At 43.5% G+C, this 25,755-nt stretch overlaps 1 protein-coding gene across 7 annotated transcripts in view; it reads left to right on the top strand.

The window, feature by feature from the left end:
* SWT1 (SWT1 RNA endoribonuclease homolog) overlaps positions 1-25,755 on the top strand; it is a 1,000,634-nt gene that overhangs the window by 251,207 nt on the left and 723,672 nt on the right. For all 7 annotated transcript variants that reach the window (XM_078642786.1, XM_078642831.1, XM_078642776.1 and 4 more), the window contains 2 exons: positions 2,104-2,233; positions 3,464-3,562. In XM_078642786.1, coding sequence (XP_078498912.1) covers positions 2,104-2,233; positions 3,464-3,562 — 229 coding nt within the window. The remainder of the gene's footprint in view (positions 1-2,103; positions 2,234-3,463; positions 3,563-25,755) is intronic.

The following is a 25,755-nucleotide window of genomic DNA, read 5'->3' as shown; positions in this document are numbered from 1 at the left end:
TCACATTGATCCGCTGGTGATTGAACCTATTTAACTATTCTCTAGATATATTTTAATTTTCTCTTTATGTCAATGTATGTATGATCATCCAAAATGAATATTAACATTTTCTAGGACCTACTACTTTGTGCATAATGCAAATAATATAGCGAATTTGAAACTTACGTACTTGTGAGTGCTTCATTCACTTACAATAAGACACTGTAGTAGAATTTGTATGAAATAAGAGCAGAGGAAGTAATATGGTTTTGTTTATTTGAAATGTGTGAGGCACTTAGTAACATGAGTTTCAGGCGACCTTTGGGAATTAAGACCGGATGGCAAGTGGATATAGGATTGTAACTGACTGGTAAAGACCTGTTTTATCGGATGGTATGCTTTTGCCCACTGTTCTTCCTACAGACTGAAGGAAGAGCAGTAGGCAAGAGCATACCATCCGAAAAACAGGACTTCACCACCATGAGATTGACTAATTTGCTAGATTCAACATGTAGTGCTGCTAGAGTGATTGGCAAGTTTTCCAGAAGAAAACTTAACTGATCAAAAAGTTCATGTGACAGTGGAAAATGTATTCCGATTATGTGAAAATTCCCTGTGAACGGGTGATGGTTGTAAAGTATGTTGAGCATTTTTTTAGGCTTGCAACAGGTCCAAGGTATGCCTGGTAGCCTTTAGGCCAAGTAAGAAAATATACAATGGTATATATAAAATAGCACTTTTAATTGCTGTGCTGTATATATGATTGATAGTGAAGTATCAAATTCGAAATAAATGAAAAACGTCTTAGAATTGGCAGCCAGCATTGGTCACATGGCCAACAGAAATGGCATATTTGGTGAAATAAAGAACCACAAAGAGTGGACCTGAAACCTGTTTGGAGTTTGCTCATAAAGTAAACAGACATTTCTAGAGTTCTGGCTGCTTTGTCATCCTCCAGTCTCAATTGCAAGTCAATGAGTGTATTATCTGAAATACAAACAAAGGGGGAAGTCTCAGTGGACACTGTGAATATTCTATCAATCTGGATTGATAGAATGCATTGTTTTTCTCGTTTTGGTAGTGCAATCACCATGTATCTAGGAGTACCATGTCTTCTATAATGTGTATTTGTTTTCCTGAAAGTTTATGCTGTGAGGCCCCTCTTCCCTCACCACCCCTTCTATTTGAAGTGTCTAAGCAATTCTCTCAAATTTGGATAAGTTGTCGCTAAATACTCTTTGCGTTTCCTTAGTCCATTTTTACAACTTTAGTAACTTTGCAACTAAAGTGAAAAATTTGTAGCCTAATGCTGCCCATAAATTATTAAATATTGTAAATGAGGGTTGATTTATTCTCTGTGAATGAGAATGGGATAGCCTTGTGCAGAAGAGCCCAAAACCTGTGCAGTTTTAGGCTTAGCAGCTGTCATATATTAATTTAAGTGCAGCCTGCGCCTCATCTTAGCTTGATCCTTCAGAAGTAGTTATGTCTCCTGTAGACTTCGAACATCACAGCTTGTTAATTGTTAATTTAAGAATATTCCATACATTGTCTTTTATAAGGAAAGTTATTCCCCCTCATATTTACCAAGTTGAGCTTAACCGTCTTCTTTTGTAAAGAGCATACTTCATACCACTACAGAAACCTGAAAAGAGCAGGCAGTAATCTCTGGTGTGTTTGCTCTGGTGTGTGGTGTGTTTTGTAGTTGTCCTTAATAACCAACAAGATTGAGAGCATTCACTCTGTATCAAAAATGATCTATTGTAGCCATTTAACCCTGCGTTTAGTTTAAATTAAACTAAACTGCAAAGGGGAAGATGTAGATTTCTTTAATTATGTGTTGCTGACATGTGTTGGAAATTCAAGAACTGCTGTTCTGTCGCTATTTAACTTGGCTTTTCATGGTTACAGATTTTCAAGGTACATGATATTTATTCTTTGTGTTATGAATTCTCTAGTTGTTAGGCAGATGCATACATTGAAATATTTTGTAAGGGACAAATCCCTCCTTTATTTTGATGTCTTTTGCTGTTTTCAATATTGTCATATAGTCTTTATTTAGTTACTATTGTTTAATTCTCCCTCTGTTGTGTTTAATTGAATTCTATTTCCTGATTGATATAGATGCAGATAGTGGAAGAGCTGCATACTGCCCGGAGTGAAAAAAAGTTGGATTTGGCTGTGGCGCAGACATGTGGGGAACTGACCAGCATGGACATTGATTCTCCTGAAGACACTGTTCACAATTTTCCTGGTATACATGTTGAAAACACAGAGGCAAAATTCTTTTAAGCTTACCTTTTCTATAACATTCCTTCTTTCCTTGTTTTTCAGACTTTGTATGAGCATTTTTTCAAAGTCTAAACTTAGGGAGATGAACATGTAAAACAATTGGAGGAAATGTTTATTCCTCTGCTATTCTGAAACATGGACTGCCCAATCAGTGTGCATGTTGGTTAATGATACCCAAAGGTTTTTTTGGCCTGGATCAGGTGATTGAAAGCTTCCACCTCACTCCTGAGAGCAAACAAAACCTCCATTCTCTGTTAGATTAATTTCTTTGAGTATGACCATTACTCATACAAAGGTCTAAAGTTTGCTCAAGGATCCTTTCCATTTCAATTGGCAAATGCATACTTGTCATACTTTCCCCAAGAAATTGATGCTTACGTGATTTTCTTCATCGACCACTGAATGTAAAATGTAAATGACGTGGGAGAAGCACTCTGTATGTACAAAGCTCTCCAAAGAAAGTCTTTTCAAAGCCATAGCATAGTATTTGAAACACACAAAAGAAGTTCTTGCATAAGAGTCCTGATTAATTAATACTATCTGGCTAGTGTAAACATCCAATTTGTTGGTCTATATACCACCGACAAATGCATGACACAATACTTGGAAGTCACGTAAATAAATCCAGTGCAAGAATCGTGATTAGTTAATACAATCCTGCTTCTGTAGAGATCCAATTTGTTGGTCAAACTACCACGGACAAATGCATGTTTAAAAGTTTTTTCTTTATTTTCATCTTGTTAAACATAAGGACATAGACACAGCCTACGTGTTTCGTCCCTTGCACATTGGGACTCTTCAGGGCAGAAATATGAGTTAGTCTGGTAGAGAATGAACCTCAGAGGATCTCCGTATCTTACCACACTTTTATAGAGGTAGGAACGATGAGTTACTTGTGGACAACGGAGGGCCTCAATAGACTGCAAAAACAGGTGTGCTAGGCGAAAGCTGGAAGTCAGACGTTTCTGCTACTGCATAATATCCTGAGATCCTCTGAGGTTCATTCTCTACCAGACTAACTCATATTTCTGCCCTGAAGAAGTGCATGCATGTATGAGTATTTCCGTGTGTAGTGTGTACAGCCCTTGATCTGGGTAATATATTATTTTCTTTTTCATGAGGTCCATGACTGTGTGGTATTGCTTCACAGGACTAATGCTATGGTCCTTGGATTTTGTTCTCTTCTTTCTAGTGAACACATCCTGCTCAAACCTACTGATTGTCATTGACACCAATATTATGATTGGACACCTTCAGTTTATCAAGACTTTGAAGACAATGGATCTTCCAGGTACATGTGTTTAATTTCCACATACTGATTGAAAATGCAAACAACTTCTTTGTTATTGCTTAAATACTTACTATATGTACACTTTTCAAGACCATCACCGAAGTTATGGTTAGGATGATGTGGACTGCATATCAAATCACGTCACTGCTGGCCATTTCCAGCCTTCAGTGATTTCTTTTCCAGTCAAGAGTGAAATGTCTCTCTCCCCCCACTCGTCTATCCAATCCCCTTCTCGCCTTTTGATATGCACTTATCATCTTAGTTCACTCAGCAGTAGCACCTCTAAATGTTGGGGTATTCTATGGTTTATACTTCTCAGTGCTCAGTCTGTAAATAAATAAAAAAAATCGAGTTGCACAAAGATTTTTAGGCGCTGCAACCAGAGCTGTGGAATGCACGGATTGCTGGACACCAACGCTGATTTGATCCTCCTGCAACCTTCTTTCTTTCTCCCTATGCTTCATTTATATTACCATTGTAGGTTCCTTTTCAGCCTTGCGTCTTCGCTTTGTCATAATTTTCTTATGTCTCTTTCATTCCTCCTTTCTACTCTTCTCTCCTATCAAAGATGATAAATAATAAGTCCAGGTCTACAAAAATGAGTGGCAGTGGCAAGCATCATGGAACCACTGTCACAAATTAAGCACAGCACCGTCTAGAAATAATATTACCATGACCTATGACCTGGTGCGCTGTTCAAGCGTCTTAAAAGCTGCCTTCCATTTTAGTGATGTCTAGAACTGTTTGAGGGGAAAACATCTGTTAATGAGTACGTAGGGACTGTAATTTAAATGCAAAAGGTTGAAGTTTATGCAAGCTCCTTAATGTAGAATTTCTGGGTTTGTTTTATTAATTCGAATTTGTGAAGAACAGTGACAGCATTTAGTACGCAGAATGTTCAATGATGACTATCAAACACTCATCATCTATATGTCTTGCTCTCTATCTTGTGCCTGCCATGCTCTCGTTCTCTCTCACTCCCACACTTCTGCTTTTATTCTCTCTCTGTGTCCCTCCCAGTATTTTCTTTCAATTTTTGTGACAAGTTGTCTCTTGATTTTAGATTTTGCTTGTCAAAAGGTGGGATTTGTCAGGGAATGCCCAATGACAAATGTTCAGCAAGATTGGAAGCTTTTTTATTGTGATTGGAAGCTGTTTGTTGTCTTCTAAATATGTTGTATTCAGAAACCCTCTGTTTGTATCAGACCCTATCAAACAAAAATATATGGCGGTTGTTTTATGTGATTGCCACATTCCTAGTAAGTTCACCATTCATTTTTCTACCATTATATGTAACTTTTAGATTAACACACTCTGTGGTGTCTGTTTCACATTGGTGTGCCTGTTTTCTTACCTAGCTTTCATTGACAAAGTCCTTTACAGATTTTACCAGATAAAACCTGATACATTTTACTGGGGGCAAAAGCCCTGCTTACAAATAAGGCACCATAAGCAGATCATAATGCAATAAATTCTTAAGCTGCAGGTTGTACCTTTTTCTGAGACTAGGAAGTCTTATTTGGAGGTATCTCCAGGATACAGTAAATACCCCCCCCCACCCCCTCCCACCCCAGGTGTTTGTCAGGTTGATGATTATCCCATCCAATTTTCCCCTGCTGGAAATAGGCTCTTAGCGTAGACGGGAAGACAAGTGGTGAGGTATTTCACAGTATTGAGGGATGAAGGGGTTGTGGTCTGCTCATATATAAATAAACATTGTGAGGCAGAACAATATTGTGAGAAATGGGGTTGTTGTTTGAGGGGCATGGTTAATACCCTACACAAGCGACAGCCAGCAGTTTTTGTCAGGGTGAACCACAAAAACTCAGTAAATTAACTTGTGCTTAACCCTCTGGTAGCTTGGCACGAAAGCAGTCTGGCTTAACTGAGAGGCAATGTGTAAACTTTATGCAGCACTCAAACAGCAATACAATGAAAACACAAAGCAAGAAACATCCCACACCAAGTTAGAAACATAGAGCAAAATCCCAATCAGTAGACCAAGAGTTATGATTTTTTAAAGTTTAAGGTGAAAAATAGCTCCTGAAAGATCAAAGAGCAAACTGTGGACATCAGGTCGCCCAAGACCGAGGCAAAGGCAAACGTAATGGCCTACTGCGATGGTCGGATACACTAAGTGGATTGCGCCTGGTCTCGCTTACCTTCTGACTTAGAAGACATTTTTAAAGAAAATGTCAGAGAAGGTAAAGTACAGCAGAGCAAGTCAGCTGGCGGTGTCCAAGGAGAAGGCATTGTCGTTGGGGAGCAGCTGAGCGAAGTTGCTGTTCAGATTCCTAAATTTGGACTTGGTCTCTTTTTTTGGGTATAGAAGATCTCCAGTGGAACAGAGCTGCACAGGATAGCTCCATGAGGCTGGATCCCCCTTCTGCTGAACTTGATTTTCTGCTGCAGAGAAGAACAAAGCGGGAAGTGCCGCTTTGTCAGACCGACTTACAATACACCTTAGGCAGATCGACGAGCAGGAAGGTCCCGGCGGAGCACTTGTTGGTCAAAGTTTTCCTATGGAGCAAGTTTTGGATTTGGGATATCTGCCTACCTTTAGCATCCCTTCCAAGGGTGCTGAAGTATACAGCCCAGGTAGTCTGCTGGGAGTGCTTCCTATGGTCCAGGAAGTAAGTTGAAGAGGGGGTCAGAGGGTCCCCTTCTTACACCACTTTGAAGTGCTACAAACTTCTGGAGGCTTCCCCCATAGAAGCATCTGGAATTTCCTACCTCCTTTCCGTAGTCCCACTATGTCTTCAGGCATAACAGGCTAGTGTGAAGCTCCTTGTGTGTTTCTCAGGAGGATTTTGTGCAAGTGGGGCTGCTCACTGCTTCCCAACCCCATCCAGCCAGAGATGGCCCATTCAGGCACATCTGGCCACCTTTATTTTGTCTCTGTCTGGGAGGAATATACAAAAGCCATCTGCTACTCACAAGTAGTCATGTGACACAGGGACAGGCTGCAGACCCAAATGGTTAGGGCAGAAAAATGCCAACTTTCTAAAAGTGGTATTTTTAGAATAGTGACTTAAAGTACGGCTCTACCATTAAAGAGGAATTTAAATTATAATTCCTCATTCACAAAGCATGACTTTCCTACCTGTTCCCACTCAAAGGTTAGCACGTACTAAATGTATGTAATAGGGTAGCCTAATGTTATCCTTTGGGAGAGATAGGCCTCACAGTAGTGAAAAACGAATTAGTGAGTTTTTCACTACACAGGACATGTAAAACGTAAAAGTACAAGTCCACATTTTTAATTACAATGCACCCTGTCCTGTGGGCCTTAGGGGTGACATGTATGTATTAAACAGGGAGTTTTAAGCCTGGCAAGGGGATTATTTTAAGCACAATACACACAGGGGGTCTACCGGGAGAAAGAAACCCAACCAGGCACGTACTGCTCCCTGACTGAATGAAGCTCACACAAAGTACGTCTGCTACACAAATGGGAAAGGGGGGAATTCTCAGTTGTCTGTTGGACAATGCTTTCTTTAGGAAAAGATCCCCCATTCACCCGCAGGTGACATGCTTATTATTGGGTTCTCTCCTCATACCTTCCCTCGAATGGTGCCTTGTGTGGGCTACCAGACTCTAGTGGAGAAAAGCTGAGGTGTTTTTAATTAGTTGAGCAGTATGTTTGAGTAAGGGGCATAGTGCTATCACAATAAGGGTAGTGTGAGTAAAACTATTTCCTGGTAGGCTGAATATCAGTTTTATTCTGGTGCCCCCATTGGATAGGGTTAAAAAAGCACGAAGTGAAAGGGAGTTTGGAAAAAATACTCCCTATGCTAGGTCAGCTTGTTTCTGATAGCCTATGTGGTATCCTCATCTATAGGTGGCAGTGTGATAAGGAGCTTAATTTACACCTCTACTCCACCACACTCTTTAGTTGGAAAAAAGAAAACCTTTTTTTATACAACCCTCACCCACTCTAGTAGTGGCGGGAAACATCGTTTACAATGCAGTGTTTACACCTCACGACCTTTACCATGGAGCCATTACAACGCAAGTCATTACATTGACTTGCGCTGGATGGTGCTCTAGGTTAAGGAATAGTGTGATTTTCTATTCCAACACCTTCCCTGCTGTTACGTGGGCTGGAGTTTGAATAGAACATCATATTAATCCTCAATCCAGCGCCCTCCAAAGCAAGTCGTTGTAATGACTTGTGTTGTAAAAACCGCGACGTAAAGTACTGAGATCAAAATGATCGCGTTGTACTGTCATACATCCGTAGTGGCATGCGTCATCGTCTGGTCAGGGTGGGCTTGACAGTATTCTAGGGAGCTCTTTGAAGAAATTCGTATTTTTTGGAGGTTATATACTATTAGATAAAAATTCCTCATTCACCCAAGGTATACCTTTATCCGTACGAGCGATGGGAAATATTTAAACTGTAAATACACGGGGCAAGCAGGATATTGTGGTCCTATAGCCCCAGGGTTAAAAACGTGATTCTGCCGTACTCTATTGGCCTTACATAGATCCTGGGCATTCCTTGGGCGAAGAACGTGAAAGTGGTTCCCCCAGTGGCACACCACTGTAACAATTTTACAGAAAAAGCGTGGCATGCAAAAGGTAAGCTTATGCATGCAGGTAAAAAGTGATATACTAGCCATATTTTTGAAGTACTTGTGGAAAAAAGATATACCAAATGGTTTTGTATGGCTATGTTAACTCTATTGGTATATTTTCTGTCTCCTTGTATCTTCATTATTATAGATTTCCCATATAGACATATTTTGTCCTCTTTAGACTTTTGGTGCCCCATGACAGCTTTTACATGGTTTATACTGTGCTATCATTATTACTGTGTAGATAGTAGTACCATACCTTGGTGTATCTAAAGGTCTGTCTGGATTTCAGACTAATCTCTCTTTTTGGTACACGTAGCGCACTGTGAAATCATTGAGACTCACAATCATTCCAGTATTATTAAACCCAATACATTAATAAAAGGCCAAATGACCGTGACATACAAAGATTTTTATGAACAACATGTCCTGAGTGTGTGTTATTTTGACATAAAGGTAGCAGCAACTATCACAGACTCGGGTAAGTTATACTCATCAAGGTGCGGTTGGGGTAGGCCCTGTAGTCAAACTCTAATATGCATGTATCAGAGGACAGAAGAAGCGTAAAGTGAATTTCAAGGGTCTCACAAAAAAGACCATTGCGGTAACGAGAGGCCCGTAGGCTGTTTACTTATAACATCAAGGGTCCCTGCCGTCTGCAGACCTGTTTTGTGCTCCACTCTCCCTGGCTGGTAACTGGTCTCTGTGACTGTTATATTGCCCAAGGCCAACCAGATGAGATCGCTTATGAGGGCACGTGGTTTGTGGTTCGTGAGGTGCGCTCTCACCGTAGTGATACACTAACACTAACATGGAGCATGGGTTGAGGGGAGAAGCACACAAAAGAGAGACAAGCTATATAACACATGTACTCTCAAGAAGTGCCTATGCAAAAAGAAAAAAATAGTTCATTAAAAGTGACCCATGGAAGGTCTTTAAATCACAAGGATGGTAGAGGCTTCAGAGGAGGGACTAATACAAGAGGCACAAGGTAAGTCTCTAGTAAGAAGCAAGCAAATGAGTGACAAAGCCAAACCATGGTAATAAATGGGGCACTGTAAGCCCAATGTACGTTCTTGTAAACCCACAGTAAGTCTTTTCCAATCAGACAGCTTGCTCTGACTGGTAAGAGGCACCTAAAAACAAGCCAGCAGGCCTTCCATCTGTGCACCCCCGAATAGGGGAAATATTCCCATATCTGTCAGTGCTGCCCCAAACCTACTCCAGTTTAGGAAAGATCATATGATGCACCTCTTTAAAGTACACTATATCACAACACAGTAACATTCCACTTCTTTCAGAAGCCAGTTGCTCTGCCAGTGACTTAACTGTATTTTTGCTTTTACCTGTGTAGAGCACTCTGCTTCCTTTTGACTAAGTATGCACTATACAAATACCACAATACATTGATACACATAGCACGGAATCAGGAGGTCAGACTTATCAGAACGAGGTTTCTACTTTGTTTTCTCTTTGCCTGGCATCAATTGGTGTATGCTATATTAAAACCAAAGTTCTCCAAGTTCTGAAGTACAGCTCCAAAATATAACATTGGCCATAAGGCCAATGTATTCCAAAAATCGATTGGCTTGTATGCAAATAAGATAAAATATTTTGTAGTATTATCCCTGCCACAACACTGGAATGGCATGGTGAGCATAAAAACGATGGATATAGACACAGATCTCTGTACTTGGGTGAATGTATGACATTGTTCTGCATTCTGTCCATCAATTGTTCTTTTTGCCTTTGTCACCCAGAGTGGGACGGGTATGCCCAGACGTGGGTCCAGTGCTCTCCATGCCACTGGAGTCAAGCTATCCTGGCTGAAGAGGGGTGAAACCCCGAAACCGGTCCTAAGATGCTTGTTTCCAGTCCAGTGAGGACCGTGCCTGGCAGTTCGGGCTGGACGGTTCCCATTGGGGGCTGGGTCAAGACTGATTTGCATATGGATGTGTCCAAACTGGAATGGCATGGTAAGCAAAAAAGCGATGGATTTAGGCCCAGATCTATGTACTGGGGTGAATGTATGACATTGTTCTGCATTCTGTCCATCAATGGTTCTTTTTACAAAATATGATGGCACTTTGTTTTCTTATTGTATTATAATCGAAACACTTCGTTTTACTTCTGAAGAAGATTTATTATTATTTGAACATCTAGCACTGAGTGGGCGTTGAGTTTCTGGATTGTTGTTAACTGTGTCATGCAGTCACAGCGAAATTCCCCATAAATGCTGGATCCTGGGAAGTTTTTGTCAATTGCATGTTTTCCATTATAAACCACATATAGTTAGAAAACATGCAGAATTAGGTAAGATGTTCTATTTTTTTATCCAAACACTCAAATTGAAACCTAACAGTTTAATTGATTGAAATTACCACATATAACTAACATTTTGGAAGTAAAAATAAATTGTGTACATTTTGATCTAATACAAAAACAACAAAAGAATTACTTGATTGTTTAAGAATATTGGAGACTGCACAATTCAATCATTTCCAGCAAAGGCCAGTTAGATGATTATTTTTTTCCTGCCCAGTGAAGAACATGCCACACGCACTCTGCTTTTTTAAAATGCTATTTTTCACTAAAAGTGCAAATTCTGTAGGCTGTTTTGCTTTGTTTCACCTAACAATGCAGGGTGTCTGCTTTTTCTGGCTTTCTTTTCCTATGACAAGTGCTTTATTCTTCAAGTTTTTTTTTTAACAATGTGTTGTTTTTTTCCCCTGACTTTAGCACAATTAAAGATGTTGCCATTTGTCCAAATGGCTTACAATAGGTTGACGGTTCAGGAAGGCGTGCTCTTCAGGGCTTAAAGAGGTGTGATTGGTAAAAAGATTGCTTTTATGACTTCTGCTTCAACTTCAAAGTGGCAACCGCTCACGAGTCCTGGTACATCATTACATTTAACTTCCAGGCATATGCAGGTTTCAACATTGAAGGAACGCGTGAAAGAAAATTATATATTTGGAATCGTTGTCAAGGCACTATTCAACTTCAAGAAACATTTTCATGATTAGAATATCCCTGTTTCTCTGGATCTCTCCTTTGAGAAGACACTGGCACATTCGTCATCAACCCAGCGGATCTGAAAGAGAATTGTATCAACGTCACCATCGCCAGATCCTCAACCTACTACTGAGAACCTCGTCACTATTCCTGCATCCAAAGATAAAGCAGCTTTGCAGCCACCTGTTATTGATTTGTCTCATGTAGTCCAGCCTTCTGGGATTTCAGTTAAGGCCTCCACCATTGTCTGTTTCACTACCTTTACCATATTATATGTTGTTAATGTCAGGTGGTGGCGCACCCAGAAAAGTGCTCTTTATCCAGAGTTGTAAGATCTCTAGGTCACTCTTACATGAGACATCAACATGAATTAGTTATAACCAACAGATGGACTCTCTAAGTCTAGGAAGAGAGATTTAACTCCTGTATGCAAGTATAAAGCAGAGTCTGACTCTTCCACTGTTTGAAGCCAGGTTTTGGAAAGTCTGTTTTATTTAAGGTCTCTCTTCTTGACTGCCTGGTTGCATTCCACTGAAGTTTTGAATATAGCTGAAATAAAGTTGGACATTCAGATATTTACTACTACTGTTAACACCTTGGGTGCTTCAGAAGATCCTCTGCTGTGCTGGGCCATAATGGAAATGGGTGTGGTCATGACGAGCTCAGCTCGTCATGAGCACACAAGAGGTATACCTCATGACGAGCTGAGCTCGTCATGAGCCTCGAAGGGGTTAATACATTTGTGATCCAAACCAACCAACTGGCAACATCAAGAGTGCCGTGGTTCAAATCTGTTGTATTGTTTATATTGTGCATTACATTAAATCAACATACCAACCGTACAAGTTATATAAATGCCGATATATTCTGGTCATTGTTACACATCTTTTTCATTGGCATAAAACAGAGAAAACTGACTGCAGATGACAATTGCCCCAAGCCCTCCTCCCATACTCCCATACTCACATATGTAGCGTAAAGAGCGACGGTACTGCTGGGACCCTGCATGCTAGAGCTATGCTAGAATATTATTGTTCCCTTTCAGCAGTCATAGTATCTGTAGATATATAGGGCAGGTTAGTTAATAGAACTCTTTCGAAAGCAGTTGGATAAAGGGGTTACATAATTCCTGGAATGTCTCTGCATTCCCCTTCTAAATCTTAGTGGGTTTGTAAGGGAGTTAGATAGTCCCAGTATTGTTTAATATTATCTGCTAATATGCAGATGTAGCATCTATATCTACCAATGTCTTTCCAGTACTGTGTGAGTCTGGGGCAAGCCCACAGAAGATAAAGAAGAATGCTGGGGGCGCCATAGCCCCTCCAACAGGTCTCACTATGTGGAGGGTTCATTTTGTGCAGCCTAGTTGGAATGCAGTACCAATAGGTGGTCATTTGGTACTTGTTTCAGTGCTTGTAGCTGAGGTGAGGACTTCTCCTTCGTGGGGGTTCACGAGAGGAGGTTGTATAATTCTGTTATTAGACTTTATCGTCATTTGTCAGTATAAGCCATTTCTCAAAAGGTGTGAGTGTTCTCTGTGCGCAGTCCTCACTGAGAGTTGCATAACCCAATGTCGTACCTAAAAGGTAACGGAGGAGTCTTATTGTCTGCGCCCGGATTGCTGCCTTGCAGCAAAGGCGGTGGCGTCTAGGCCCGAAATACAGTGTGGGTTGTCCTAGATGGGGGTCATGAGGGACAGGAGTGTTGTCAGTCTTCCCTGCGTCGCTGTGGAGTCCCGTGTTGGGAGTATGGCCCTCATGATGGAGGAGGAGTAGAGTCCCCAGGCCCTGTGTTTGCAGATCAACCAAGTGGTCTTCCATAAATGTATCCCAGCTATCGCATGGTCCATGAAGCACCAGTGTTTCTCTGATTCACTCAGATGCCATTCTACGATATAACGGAGTTGGGCAGCTTGGTAATATTGGATCAGGTTTGGGATGCCCTGACCCCTCTCCACTCTGAGGAGACAAGCTAAGGACCTGTGCATGAGGATGCTGCATCAGTAGACGTTTGAGTATGCCCTGTGGGTGCATGAGTGCTTGAGAAAGCTATAGGGGCCTGGGAAGCACAGTCCTCTTCAAGACCACAATGCGGCCCAGCCACAAGATGGAATATTGTTTCCATTGGGTGAGAGCTGCTTCGACCTGATGGAGTAGCGTGCGATAGTTAAATCGCACAGTGTCTGCAAGGGAGGTGGTTAGTTGCACACCTAAATAATAGATATAATATTAGGACCATGTCAGGGTGTATTGCACAGCCAGTTTCACCTGCTGGGCTGATGGGACCAATAGGTTGAGACTTCTGCAGATTCATTCTAAACCCTAATGCTCTCCCGAAGATCTGCAGTTCACCAAAGAAGGCTGGCAGGGAGTGCACATGGTCATCTAAGGATCTGAAATTAATATTGGCACTCCTGCATGTCTCCTCGGCAATCAGTCCTAGTTTTCGCCTCTCCCATATCCTCTCTTCTGTCTCCTCTAATTATTATGAATGGAGAGAGGAGGGGTGAGGGAAACTGTGTCACAGTTTCTCATATCATCGTTCCAGAACACTTGCAATGCTTCTGATACAGAGGCGTACCAACGAAAGATAATCCACAACCATATACTCACCTGGGCCCATAAACACACATACACCTTGGTTGAGTAAACCGCTGGAGTCAAAGTTCATGAATTTCTTTCACAGTTTCAAGATTAGTTATTCGATACTCCTGACTAACCTTTCACTGATCAAAAAGTTCTTTCCTCTGGTCGATGGACCATTAGTTGAACTAGTTGATGGTGAAATGACATAAAGCTAACTTATTCTTTACTTAATGTAAATGACCACAGACTCAGGACATTTTTAAATCTTTATCTAAATTTCCAAACGCATGTGAACCATCTCAAATACACAGTGCAGTCACCGTCATTCATAGGAGAGAAAATTCAATTAAATCATCAAACATGTACTTTGTATTCATGCAATGATCAGTGCTCAGAAAGGGAGAGGACAGAGAGAAACGGCTCCCGTCGAAGGCGCTATGGGACACAGAGGGATGGGTAAGTGACTTGCCAATCACCCCAGTCTCGCTCGTTTTTATTATCGTTACAATCAGATAGAGAGCGCCACGCAGGGTGCACCACAGGGTGTCTATCTTGAGCCGAATGACAATTGGTGCAAAATGCCTCATTTTTATGCCCACACAGACTTGCGGTAACTGCGAAGACAGCTTGTTAACGAATGAAGTTTGGTCGTGTATTCCCTGCAGTTCTGCCCCATCAGACGTCTGATCTCCTGGCAGCCTGTCCCGAGGGCTTTGGCCTAGCGCCTCATTGAACACTGTGCAATTTGTTTTACTGAACTTTCTCTGAGGCAGCTAAATGGATGTATGATAGAACCATCGGAATAGGTAGCCATTTGTTCGAGGCATGTGGGCTGCTGAATTCATATCTGTGCATAGATCGCCGCCTAGTGTTGGGTCCGGATGATTGCACATTGTTGTCCTGGAAGAGTCTTTGAAGTATCACGAGATAGGTGGCTCCTCCCCTGGACTACAGTGCGCATGGGCATCCTCTCCATCCTCAGATTGTTTTTTTCCGCCATTGGGTTCGGATGTACTTTCCTGTACTCGAAGTTCGGAATGTAAAATAAACTTTCTAAAGGTCAAAAGGCCTTCGGTCTCGTCGGTATTGTTTACGATCGGTGCCGACAACTTTATTTACAGTTTATTCAACTCGGGACGTCGAATCGGGCCGCGGGCCTTCTCGACGCCAAAGGAACCAGTCGTCGATGGAACGAAGTCCATTCAAAAGATGCCCTCTTTGTAATTCGAAATACCCACATATAGATAAACACCCTGTATGTAACAAGTGTTTATCTCCGGAACATAATGAATCCGACTGCCTAGCCTGTGCCCAATTTAGATCCAAAAAGACACTTCGGACTCGACGGGCCGCTAGGCTAATCATGCAGAAACCAGCGCCAGAGCCGGAAAATATCTTTGCCGATGAAGACGATCTCGTCGGAGCCGAAAAATCAGATCAACAGTCGGATCAAGATTCGGAGCATGACTCCAACTACTATGTCGACGAAGAAGAAGACATCGTCGAGGTAGGAGACAACGAACAAGGGATCGGAGCCGTCGAAGATGACTCCAGTGATGAAACGGGGCCAACCGTGAGTACGATGCCCCAAACATACACTTCTATGGTTCCACCGGCTCAGGTTGAAGCATCGTCACAAGGCCTTAGCCAAGATCTCGAAACCCATTCTATAGCCCCGCGATACAGCTCGGCTAAGAATATTAGAAAAGAGCCATCGGATCAACGTACTCCTAAAATGTTGATATCGAAACCGAAAGTTATGGAACCAAAAACAAAACCGAAACTGATCGACTACACAGTCTTCGGACCAAACTACGTCGATCCATCAGAGTCGATCCCAAAGAAGATCATCGACAATACGGTCTTTGGACCAAACTATGTCGATCCATCGGAGTCGAACACAAGGGTCGTCGAGCCGAAGGCCAGCGCACCTATATCTACTCCAAAACAAAGGGCCGTTGAACCGATAAGATCGGCGCCGACAGCCGACAACACAAAATAGGGACTCGATCCGAAGAAGGTTGTCGAACCCAAACAGAGAGTCGACAAACCAATGGCTGTGCAACCAAAAACGATAGAGCCGAAGAAAATCGACCCGAAGAAGGCCATCGAGCCGAGACCAAAAAGCATCGGTCCAAAACCATGGGTTACGAAGACGCTACAAGGTCAGAAAGGTACTATCGTCCTGACAAAATATGACGAAACGATAAAATCTTCGGCTCCGAAGAAACAGGCACAACCTAAAAAGACTGTTGGAACACCGAGGGATCTCGGACCAATCAAGTTTGGCCTACCAACTTCTTCTAAAACAAAGGCGGTCGACCCAAAAAGCGGTATCGAACCGAAACAAACAAAACAAAAGACATTGACAAAAACGCCAAGAACTACTGAGCAGGAGATCTTATATCCAGACCCTGTATCAGAAGAACAGTCAAAACTTTACATTGACCCTAATTCTGGCAAAGTCACTCTCTACAAAAGAAAACTCAGACCAGAAACTGATAAAGAGGCTTATATCATCCCACTCAAAAAGAAAAGGGACTGTTCTACTTCGCCTATTCTATTTGAGACTATTAAACCAACTAGGCCTGACCGGTACACATATACACCCACACACTCAGATGAAGAGGTGGATGATGAATATAATGAGGAATACAATTACCCAGTAGACCATGACCAAGACAGTCAAGCTCAACCATGGGTTGACCCAGTACATCCTGGTGACTCTCAACCAATTCCAGATACACCTGCATACCCTGCTAGGCCTTCTCCTACAGAGGATACAGCTGCTTTTAATGCACTAATTGAAAGGGCAGCCCTCCATCGCAATGTTGAAATGCATGCAGACCCCATTGAGGAAGATTTCCTCTTTGACACCTTTGCCACATCAGAAAGATCTGTCAAAACACTACCTATGTAAAAAGGGGTACTTAAACATGCAGGTGACATATTTAAGGAAACAACTAGGGCACGGGTCATTAACCCCAGAATAGAGAGGAAATACAGGCCAGCACCAGTAGACCCCACATATATTAAGGGACAACTGCCTTTGGATTCTTTAGTGGTATCCAATGCACGAAAACGTGCAAACTCTCAAACAACTGGAGAAGCTCCACCTCCTGACAAAGAATCAAAGATCTTTGAGGCATCAGGGAAAAAGGTAGCTGCTCAAGCAGCTAACATATGGCGAATATCTAATACGCAAGCCCTGTTAGCTAGGTACGACAGGGCACACTATGACACCTTAGAGACACTTCTCCAGTATTTACCTGAACCTTACAAAGAACAGGCTGAAGACCTAGTACAGGAGGGAAAGTTAATAACTAACGCCTCCATTAAATGTGCCCTAGACGTGGTAGATACAGCGGCCAGATCTGTTAACACCAGTGTTATGATCAGGAGACATGCGTGGCTTTGCATTTCAGGTTTCAAAAATGAAGTCCAGTCTACTTTATTAAACCAGCCAGTAAATCCTGACTATTTATTTGGTCCAGCTGTAGATACAATCCTGGACAAAATGAAAAAAGACACTGAAAAAAGACACTGAGACCGCTAAGTCTATGGGAGCCTTACAGTCCCAACAACATAGAGGCTCCTTTCGTGGCTCCAATTACAGAGGTGCTGCAAGGGGTAACTCATCACAGCAGACCACAAACTACAAAGGGAATACGCAACCCACCTACAATAAAAACAATAGAGGTGGATACCGCGGCAATAACAACAAAGGCAGAGGACGAGGGAATAATACCACCAGATCCTCTACCAACACAAAACAGTGACTTCTTAGCGCTAGCCCCAGACCATACAACACCAGTCGGGGGACGATTACAGCAGTTCCTACCAGTCTGGCAAAACATCACTACAGACAAGTGGGTAAGGCAAATTATCCAGGATGGCTATTGCCTAGAGCTAACCTCCACACCACCCAACATACCACCAAGACACCGTCCTATGTGAATGAATGAATGAATGAAGTACGATTTATATCGCGCTACTTAGCCCAATGGGCGTCAAGGCGCCTAATCCAAATACCTGTAATGTACCCGGTGCAAGCTTACTGATAGGCCTTGATAAAACACCATGTTTTTAGTGCCTTTCTAAAAAGGGATAGCGACGGCTGATCCTTAATCTCCGCGGGGAGGGAATTCCACAGTCGGGGGGCCACAGTGGCAAAGGCCCTTCCTCCCCATCTGACCTTCTTGATACGGGGAATACACAGAAGATTCATGTTGGAGGAATGAAGGCTCCTGCTGGGGATATAACAAGTTAGCAGGGAGCCTAAGGCATCCGAGGGACCCGCCAGTAATGCTCCGAAAACCAGACATAGAATTTTAAACGAAATTCTAATCTGGATCGGAAGCCAATGAAGGTTCTTCCTGGCTAGTGTAGCAGAGAAGGAATTGGGAATATCCAGAACAAATCTAGCCGCCGCATTCTGCACACGCTGAAGGCGTTGAATAAGGCCCTTATTGATATCTGCATACAAAACATTGCAGTAATCAAGCCGGGAGGAGACCAGCGCGACCACGGTCTGCTTCGTGCCTGAGCGGAGAGGTAATGAGCGATTCTCCTCAGGATCCTAATAACTCCCCAACAGGTAGCCACAGTTCTGTTTACCTGGAGGTTCATAGACAGCAAGGTGTCAAAAATAACGCCGAGACTCCTGGCTGAGTGCGATGGAATAGGACATGCTCCCAGAGAAGGGGGCCACCACTCACTGGACCAGATATCCTGGTCCTTGCCAAAGATCAGCACCTCAGTTTTATCACCATTCAGCTTCAATGAATTTTGAATCATCCATTCAGAAACTGCTTGCATGCAGTTCCTGAAGCTGAACGCGGAGGTACTGACCGAATGTGCCAAGGACACCATGATCTGTGTATCATCTGCATATGATACCACCTCCATCCCCTGCGATTTTACTAACCTAGCAAGTGGGGCCACATAGATGTTGAACAGGGTCGGACTCAACGCTGACCCTTGCGGAACCCCACATTGCACTGGTTTGGCAGTGGAGAGGAACTCTCCAAGCTTGACCCTCTGCTCTCTTAGTGCTAAAAAGGAGGATAGAGGGCCAAGCGCTGGGCCCTGTACCCCCATCTCCCTCAAACGAGCTGTTAAAGTCGAGGGAGATAGGGTATCAAAGGCTGCCGTCAGATCAAGTAAAACTAGCAGAGTGGTCTGTCCTTGGTCAACCTTAGCTCGGATATTATTCATCACCACAGTAAGTGCTGACTCAGTACTGTGGAATTTCCTGAACCCATGCTGGGACTGATCCAGGAACCCAGAGGAGTCAAGGAAGGTGGTGAGATGTAAGTTTAGATGGGATTCTAACATTTTAGCAGGGGCTGGCAACAAGGAGATAGGTCTAAAAATTTTGAGAGTATTTGGGTCCAGGGTGGGCTTCTTGAGTAAGGGCTTGACTATCGCCTTTTTCCAAGCTGCCGGAAAGATTCCCTGAAGTATAGCGCCATTCATCACCTCCAATAATGGCGGTAACAGGGTATCCCTACATTCCTTCAGAACTTTCAAAGGACAAGGGTCCAACGGAGAGCCAGATTTAGTTTTATTCAACAGAGAATCAAGGTCTTCAATGTTAAGAGGCGGAAAAACAGTAAGAGTCTTGGACGGATCTCTAGTCCAAGGCTCTAGGCTAGTGTGGATTAGGCTGGGACTGACAACTAGAGTCCTTCTTTGTGCTTCTAGCGTCAGATAGATATCTGCGATTTTGGCGTGAAAAAACTCTGAAATCCTGTCGCAAAGCTCTTGCGAGCCTACGACCGGGTCAGGTTCTTGTAAGGAGCACAAGGAGTCGACAATCTTAAAGAGCTCCCTAGATGAAGTAAGGGACGTCGTACGCTTTATAAAAAATTCCTGCTTTTCCCTAATAATCCTAGCCTTATACTCTCCCAGCAACCGCTTGTGAGAATCTCTTTCAGTGGGCTCCCAGGTTTTCCGCCATTTTCTCTCCTGCCTCCTACAGCTCAGCCTCAGGAGCCTCAAAGACTATGTGAACCAGGGGGCAGTGGATTTAGCCCTTGCTGAATAGCGAAGAGATGCAGGGGCTAACACATCAACTGCTCTAGCGATGGAATTGTTGAGCTCCTGTGCAGCAGCACTGGCATCTCTGGTAGCTAAAAGGGCAACAGATCTTATTAAGGGAGCAAGGGCTTTATTTGAAATATTCCTATAGCATCTCTTGGGAATTTTATTTGCGGGAACCAGGGTGGACCGCGATTCAGGAGAAGATGTCAGTTCTAGAGGTACAGCCAAATGATCTGACCAAGCCAAAGGTACTGGGGGGCCCGTGGCAAGCCTCGGGTCGTTGGAAAACACCCCGTCCAAAATATGGCCTGCCAGATGAGTAGATGTCTGTAGAACACCTAAACTTCTTGCAACAAGAAGTCATCAGCATGCTGCAAAAAGGGGCCATGGAACTTATACCATTAGAACATCAAGGTACAGGGGTATACTGACTATACTTCCTCATCTCCAAAAAGGACGGGTCTTTCAGATCAATATTGGACCTCAGGCCCCTAAATCAATACATTTTATCAGAGCATTTTCATATGCTCACTCTACAACAAGTCTTGCCACTGCTGCAACAAGGAGACTTCCTCGCAACTTTGGACCTCAAAGACGCATACTTCCATATACCGATACATCCTGCTCACAGGAAATATCTCAGGTTCACAATACTAAATCAACATTACCAATTCAAAGTCCTTCCATTTGGTGTAACAACAGCCCCGAGGATGTTCACAAAATGCCTAGCGACAGTTGCTGCACATTTAAGAAGACAACAGATTCACGTCTATCCGTACCTGGACGACTGGCTAATACAAGCAAAGTCGGCCCAGCAATGTGCCAGCCACGTGTCCCAAACCATTCGCCTCCTGCACAGTCTAGGCTTCACGTTGAACTACCAAAAATCTCACCTTCAGCCATCCCATGTACAGCAGTACCTGGGAGCAACAATAGATACTCTAGCAGCAAAAGCATACCCAAACACTGCAAGAATCAACAGTATGCAGCTGCTGATCCAAAAGTTCAAGCCCCAACACTCGCTCTCTGCCCGAGTGTTTATGCAACTCATAGGCATGATGGCTTCGTGCATCTTCATAGTCCCTCACGCGAGACTACACATGCGTCCGCTACAGGAGTGCTTAGCACGGCAGTGGAACCAGGCTCAAGGACAATTGAAAGACCTAGTGTTGGTGACCAGTCGTGCATACAACTCTGCATTGGTGGAAACCACAAAACCTTTGCAAGGGACGACTGTTCCAAGAGCCTGTACCACAAATAGTGTTGACAACGGACGCATCCCTGATAGGATGGGGAGCCCATGTCCTTCAGTTCACAGTGCAGGGCCTATGGACAACACAACAAAAGAAAATGCACATCAACTTGCTAGAGATGATGGCAATTTTTCTGTCAATGAAAGCGTTCAAAGTACATTTATGCAACAAGACTGTGTTGATCCGGGTGGACAACATGACAGCAATGTGCTACATACAGAAACAGAGAGGAACACACTCTCCACATCTATCACATCTAGCCCAAAGCATGTGGAAGTGGTCCATTCAAAGAAACATTTTTCTCATGGCGGAACACCTCCCAGGCAAGGACAACCAAATAGCGGATCTGCTCAGCAGACACAGCCAACAGATGCACGAGTGGGAGATTCATCCCACAGTGCTACAACCATACTTCCAACAGTGGGGACAACCAGAGATAGACCTGTTCGCCACAAGGGAAAACGCAAAATGCCAGAACTTTGCCGCCATGTTTCCACATCCGCAGTCGCAGGGCAATGCGATATGGATGAACTGGTCAGGCAAATTTGCGTACGCTTTCCCCCCAGCACCGTTAATACCGCTAGTGGCACGCAAACTACGCCAGCATTCACTGACACTAATCCTGGTTGCTCCAACATGGGCGAGGCAACCATGGTACACAACTTTCCTAGAACTTTCCGTGGTGCCTCATCAAAGACTGCGGCTAACACCCACTCTTCTCACTCAGAGCCATGGAGACATACAGCACCTAGATCCGCAACAACTGAACCTTGCAATCTGGCTCCTGAAGTCTTAGAGTTTGGGTACCTAAACTTACCTCCTGACTGTATGAACATTATCAAAGAGGCAAGAAAACCTACTACCAGAGCTTGTTATGCTGCAAAGTGGAAGCCTTTTGTCATTTACTGTAATAACAATGACATAAACCCACTAGATGCTTCAACGCAAAATATCATTTGCTATCTTCTGCACCTACATCGTTGCAATCTAGCTTATTCATCTATAAGAATACACTTAGCTGCCATTGCAGCTTATCTTCAGAACAGACAGCATCTTTCGCTGTTTAGAGTACCTGCAATTAAAGCATTCATGGAGGGACTCAAACGAATAATCCCCCCAAAACACCCACCTTCACCTGTCTGGAACCTAAACATCGTTTTAACCAGACTAATGGGACCACCATTTGAACCGTTGCATTCATGTGAATTACAATTTTTGACATGGAAGGTGGCTTTTCTTGTAGCAGTTACTTCGCTTAGAAGAGTTAGCGAGCTGCAAGCCCTAACTATTCAAGAGCCATTCATCCAAATACATGCAAATAGGGTATTTCTTAGAACAAACCCTAAATGTATGCCCAAAGTGGTATCCCATTTTCATATCAATCAGACAATAGAACTGCCAGTGTTCTTTCCAAATCCACAGTCATACCTGAAAGGGCTCTACACACACTAAATGTCAAGAGAGCTCTTCTATACTACATTGATAGAACTAAGGATTTTAGAAAGACTAAACAGTTGTTTGTTGCCTTCTCACCACAACACAAAGGCAACCCCATTTCAAAATCTGGGTTAGCCAGATGGATAGTTAAGTGCATTCAAATATGTTATCTAAAAGCAAAACGCACTTTAACAGTTCCCCCAAGAGCGCATTCTACACTCAAACTAGGGACATCCATGGCTTTCCTAGGAAACATTCCTCTAGAGGAAATATGTAGAGCAGCCACATGGTCTACCATACATACTTTCACAAAACACTATTGTGTAGATGTACATTCCAAACAGCAAGCGGCTGTAGGACAGGCTGTTCTAAAAACTCTGTTTCAGACTGCTGCAGCTGGCACAGGTAGCCACCGCTAAGGGAGAGACTGCTATACATTCTATGCACAGATATGAATTCAGCAGCCCACATGCCTCGAACGGAATATGCTACTAACCAGTATGCATCTGTTCTTGGCATGTAGGGCTGCTGACATTCATATCGCCCACCCTCCTCCCCGGTGCCTGTCGCAGCTGTAGCATCCATTCTTACTTTCTTGCATGGACATCTCTTACTGTACCATACTCCATCTATGCCACAATGGCGAAAAACAATCTGAGGATGGAGAGGATGCCCATGCGCACTGTAGTCCAGGGGAGGAGCCACCTATCTCGTGATACTTCGAAGACTCTTCCAGGACAACAATGTGCAATCATCCGGACCCAACACTAGGCGGCGATCTATGCACAGATATGAATGTCAGCAGCCCTACATGCCAAGAACAGATGCATACTGGTAAGTAGCAAATTCCTTCTTTGTCTGTCCATGCTAAGCCATTTTATAGCTACTGGTACTGAAAAATCTTGAGAGACAGAAGATGTCTTCACAGGCCCCTCCACATAGAAATTGAAAGAGGACTGATCGAAAAGCCTCATAGTAATAGAAAGAGGACTGATCGAACCTCAGCAGTGGACATTTTGGCATGGGCAATTGACCAACAACCCTTGCAATCTATTCGGCTGAAGGAGACCCGATAATCTCCACTGCACAATTGGATGGCGTAATTTTTATTTCAATTTATTTCAACTTTCTATGGCTATATTGTTGATCATTTAAGAGGGGTAAGTCATCATCTATTGCAATGACTCCACTTAAATCTTCCACATCCCAAGGTCCACTGACAATGGTGCTATAGGGCTTTCTTCTAGTAGGCCTTGCCCATAGGTCAAACCTTTTGGGCCCAGTCTACTTATACAGTTCACTATTCTTAATAGACCGTACCCTATTAGTGACTAGATCCGACCCAAGATCCCACCCTCTCCTAGCACTCCGCCCACCCTGGCTACATCTATCACCAGTCCTATTGAAGGCTCACTTTCCCAAGTCGGTTTCAATGCCATTAAGATTACTTATCCCCCTAACCTGACTACAAATGCTGCTAAGAAATCCAAAACAATATAATCAAAAGACACCAGGAACTGCTTATTTCTGATACTTATTTCTGTCTATCTAATGGCAACATCTTGAGCGACCTAATCTATTTAACGAACAGAAGAGCCCAATGGAGGAAAACCCTCATATCCTTGTTTCAGATCAAACAGACAAAGAAAACACCTCATGGGTTCAGGCTTTCCGTTACTTCCTCTCCAATTTTCAAAGCTGATCTCACCAGTACCATTTACAACAACGGGATCGTTCTAACTCAATCTTCGGATTGAAATCTAAAGCAGTTCGACAAACACTTTATCAAGATTAAAAACTCATTACCTAACAATACAACATCTTTGCGACAAGATCTAGCTCTAGCAACCTCAAGGGTACCCCAAAGCGTTGTTGCCAGTTCCTCTTTGGATACACCTCCCCACTCGCCCTCCTATTGACCTTCGTCCCTTATGGGTGGCCGGTCGAATGCTCCTTCCATTGCACTGCCAGTAACCCTTTCACCATTACTAACCTCTCTATCAAGGCACCCTGGTACACTGCAAATCCTCAGTAACCAACTCTCCCCTCTGAAAACCCTCAATACTGCGACTGATCCATCTGGCATTCCTCAAGACCCTTCCTCCCAGTTAGTTTCCCTCACACAACTTCTACGCCTACCCCAGCACCAAGACTTGATGGCATGCTTGGACAAACTCCCCTCTCCAGAACCTCTCAATTCTGCCGCTGACCCATCTGGCAATCAACGAGACCCTTCCTCCCCGCCAGTTCTCCCTACACAACTTCTACCCCTTCCCCAGCACCCAGACTTGGTGGCTCGCCTGGATGATTTATCCCTCCAGCTGCACCTTCTCACCCTGGAACTTCATGAACTGAAATCTCTCTCATTGGAACACCTCCCCCGGATACCCTCTCTCCTCCCTGGTACGAATCAGCCCAGATCCTCACCTAGCGCTAACGTTAGAGCTAGCCTTGACCAAATCTCTCCCATCTATATCCCTAAAACCGTACCCCTACCTAACTCACCCTCCCGCCCCAGAAGATCATTGGCCTTTCTCGTGCCCAACAATATCGATGACTTACTCAACTCTTAATCGCTTATCCTAGACACCAACATGATCCCTACGGGGCAAATCCAGGCCATTCATGCTAACCCAAACAGAGAACGCCCCCCACAACCTTAGTCATAAACAACGACCATCTCATGAGTGAACATCATACAGACTCCTCTCTCCCTTTCTCCGGTACAACTTAAATGCGTACAACTTAACTGCACGTCAGCCAGCAAACAAGCCTCTGATATCTTCGACCTCATCCAACACAATGAGATAGATATCATCATCCTCACTGAATCTTGGCTCAATCCCTCTTCCACTCCTATCCTAGACCTCCTAGTGCCCCCTACTCATGACATAATTTGTCTAGACAGAGCTTTGCAGCTGGGAGGGGGCTTAGCCTGTACACATAGGACCACTCTTGTGGTCTCCCTCTCGGAGTCTTCTACACCATCATCTTGCGAAAACCTTTGTCTCGACATCTCCAAAACAATCATCCGGTGTGCAAATTGCACACATTCTATCACCCCCCTTGGGACAACCTCCCCTTCATTGAACAATTAACGGAAATCATCTCTGCCAATGTCGATTCCGTTCTGTCCCACATCTACCTCTGTGACTTCAGCCTCCACTGGTCTAACCCTAATGACCAATCTGTAACTTTCCTCAAATCTTTTTTGAGTGATCACGAGCTGATTCAACATGGTTACCGGCCAACCCATAATAAAGGTGAAACTCTGGACCTCA

Source organism: Lissotriton helveticus, chromosome 1_1 (assembly GCF_964261635.1).
Source record: "Lissotriton helveticus chromosome 1_1, aLisHel1.1, whole genome shotgun sequence".
Classification (NCBI taxonomy): domain Eukaryota; kingdom Metazoa; phylum Chordata; class Amphibia; order Caudata; family Salamandridae; genus Lissotriton; species Lissotriton helveticus.
This window is presented reverse-complemented; position numbering and strand designations above follow the sequence as displayed.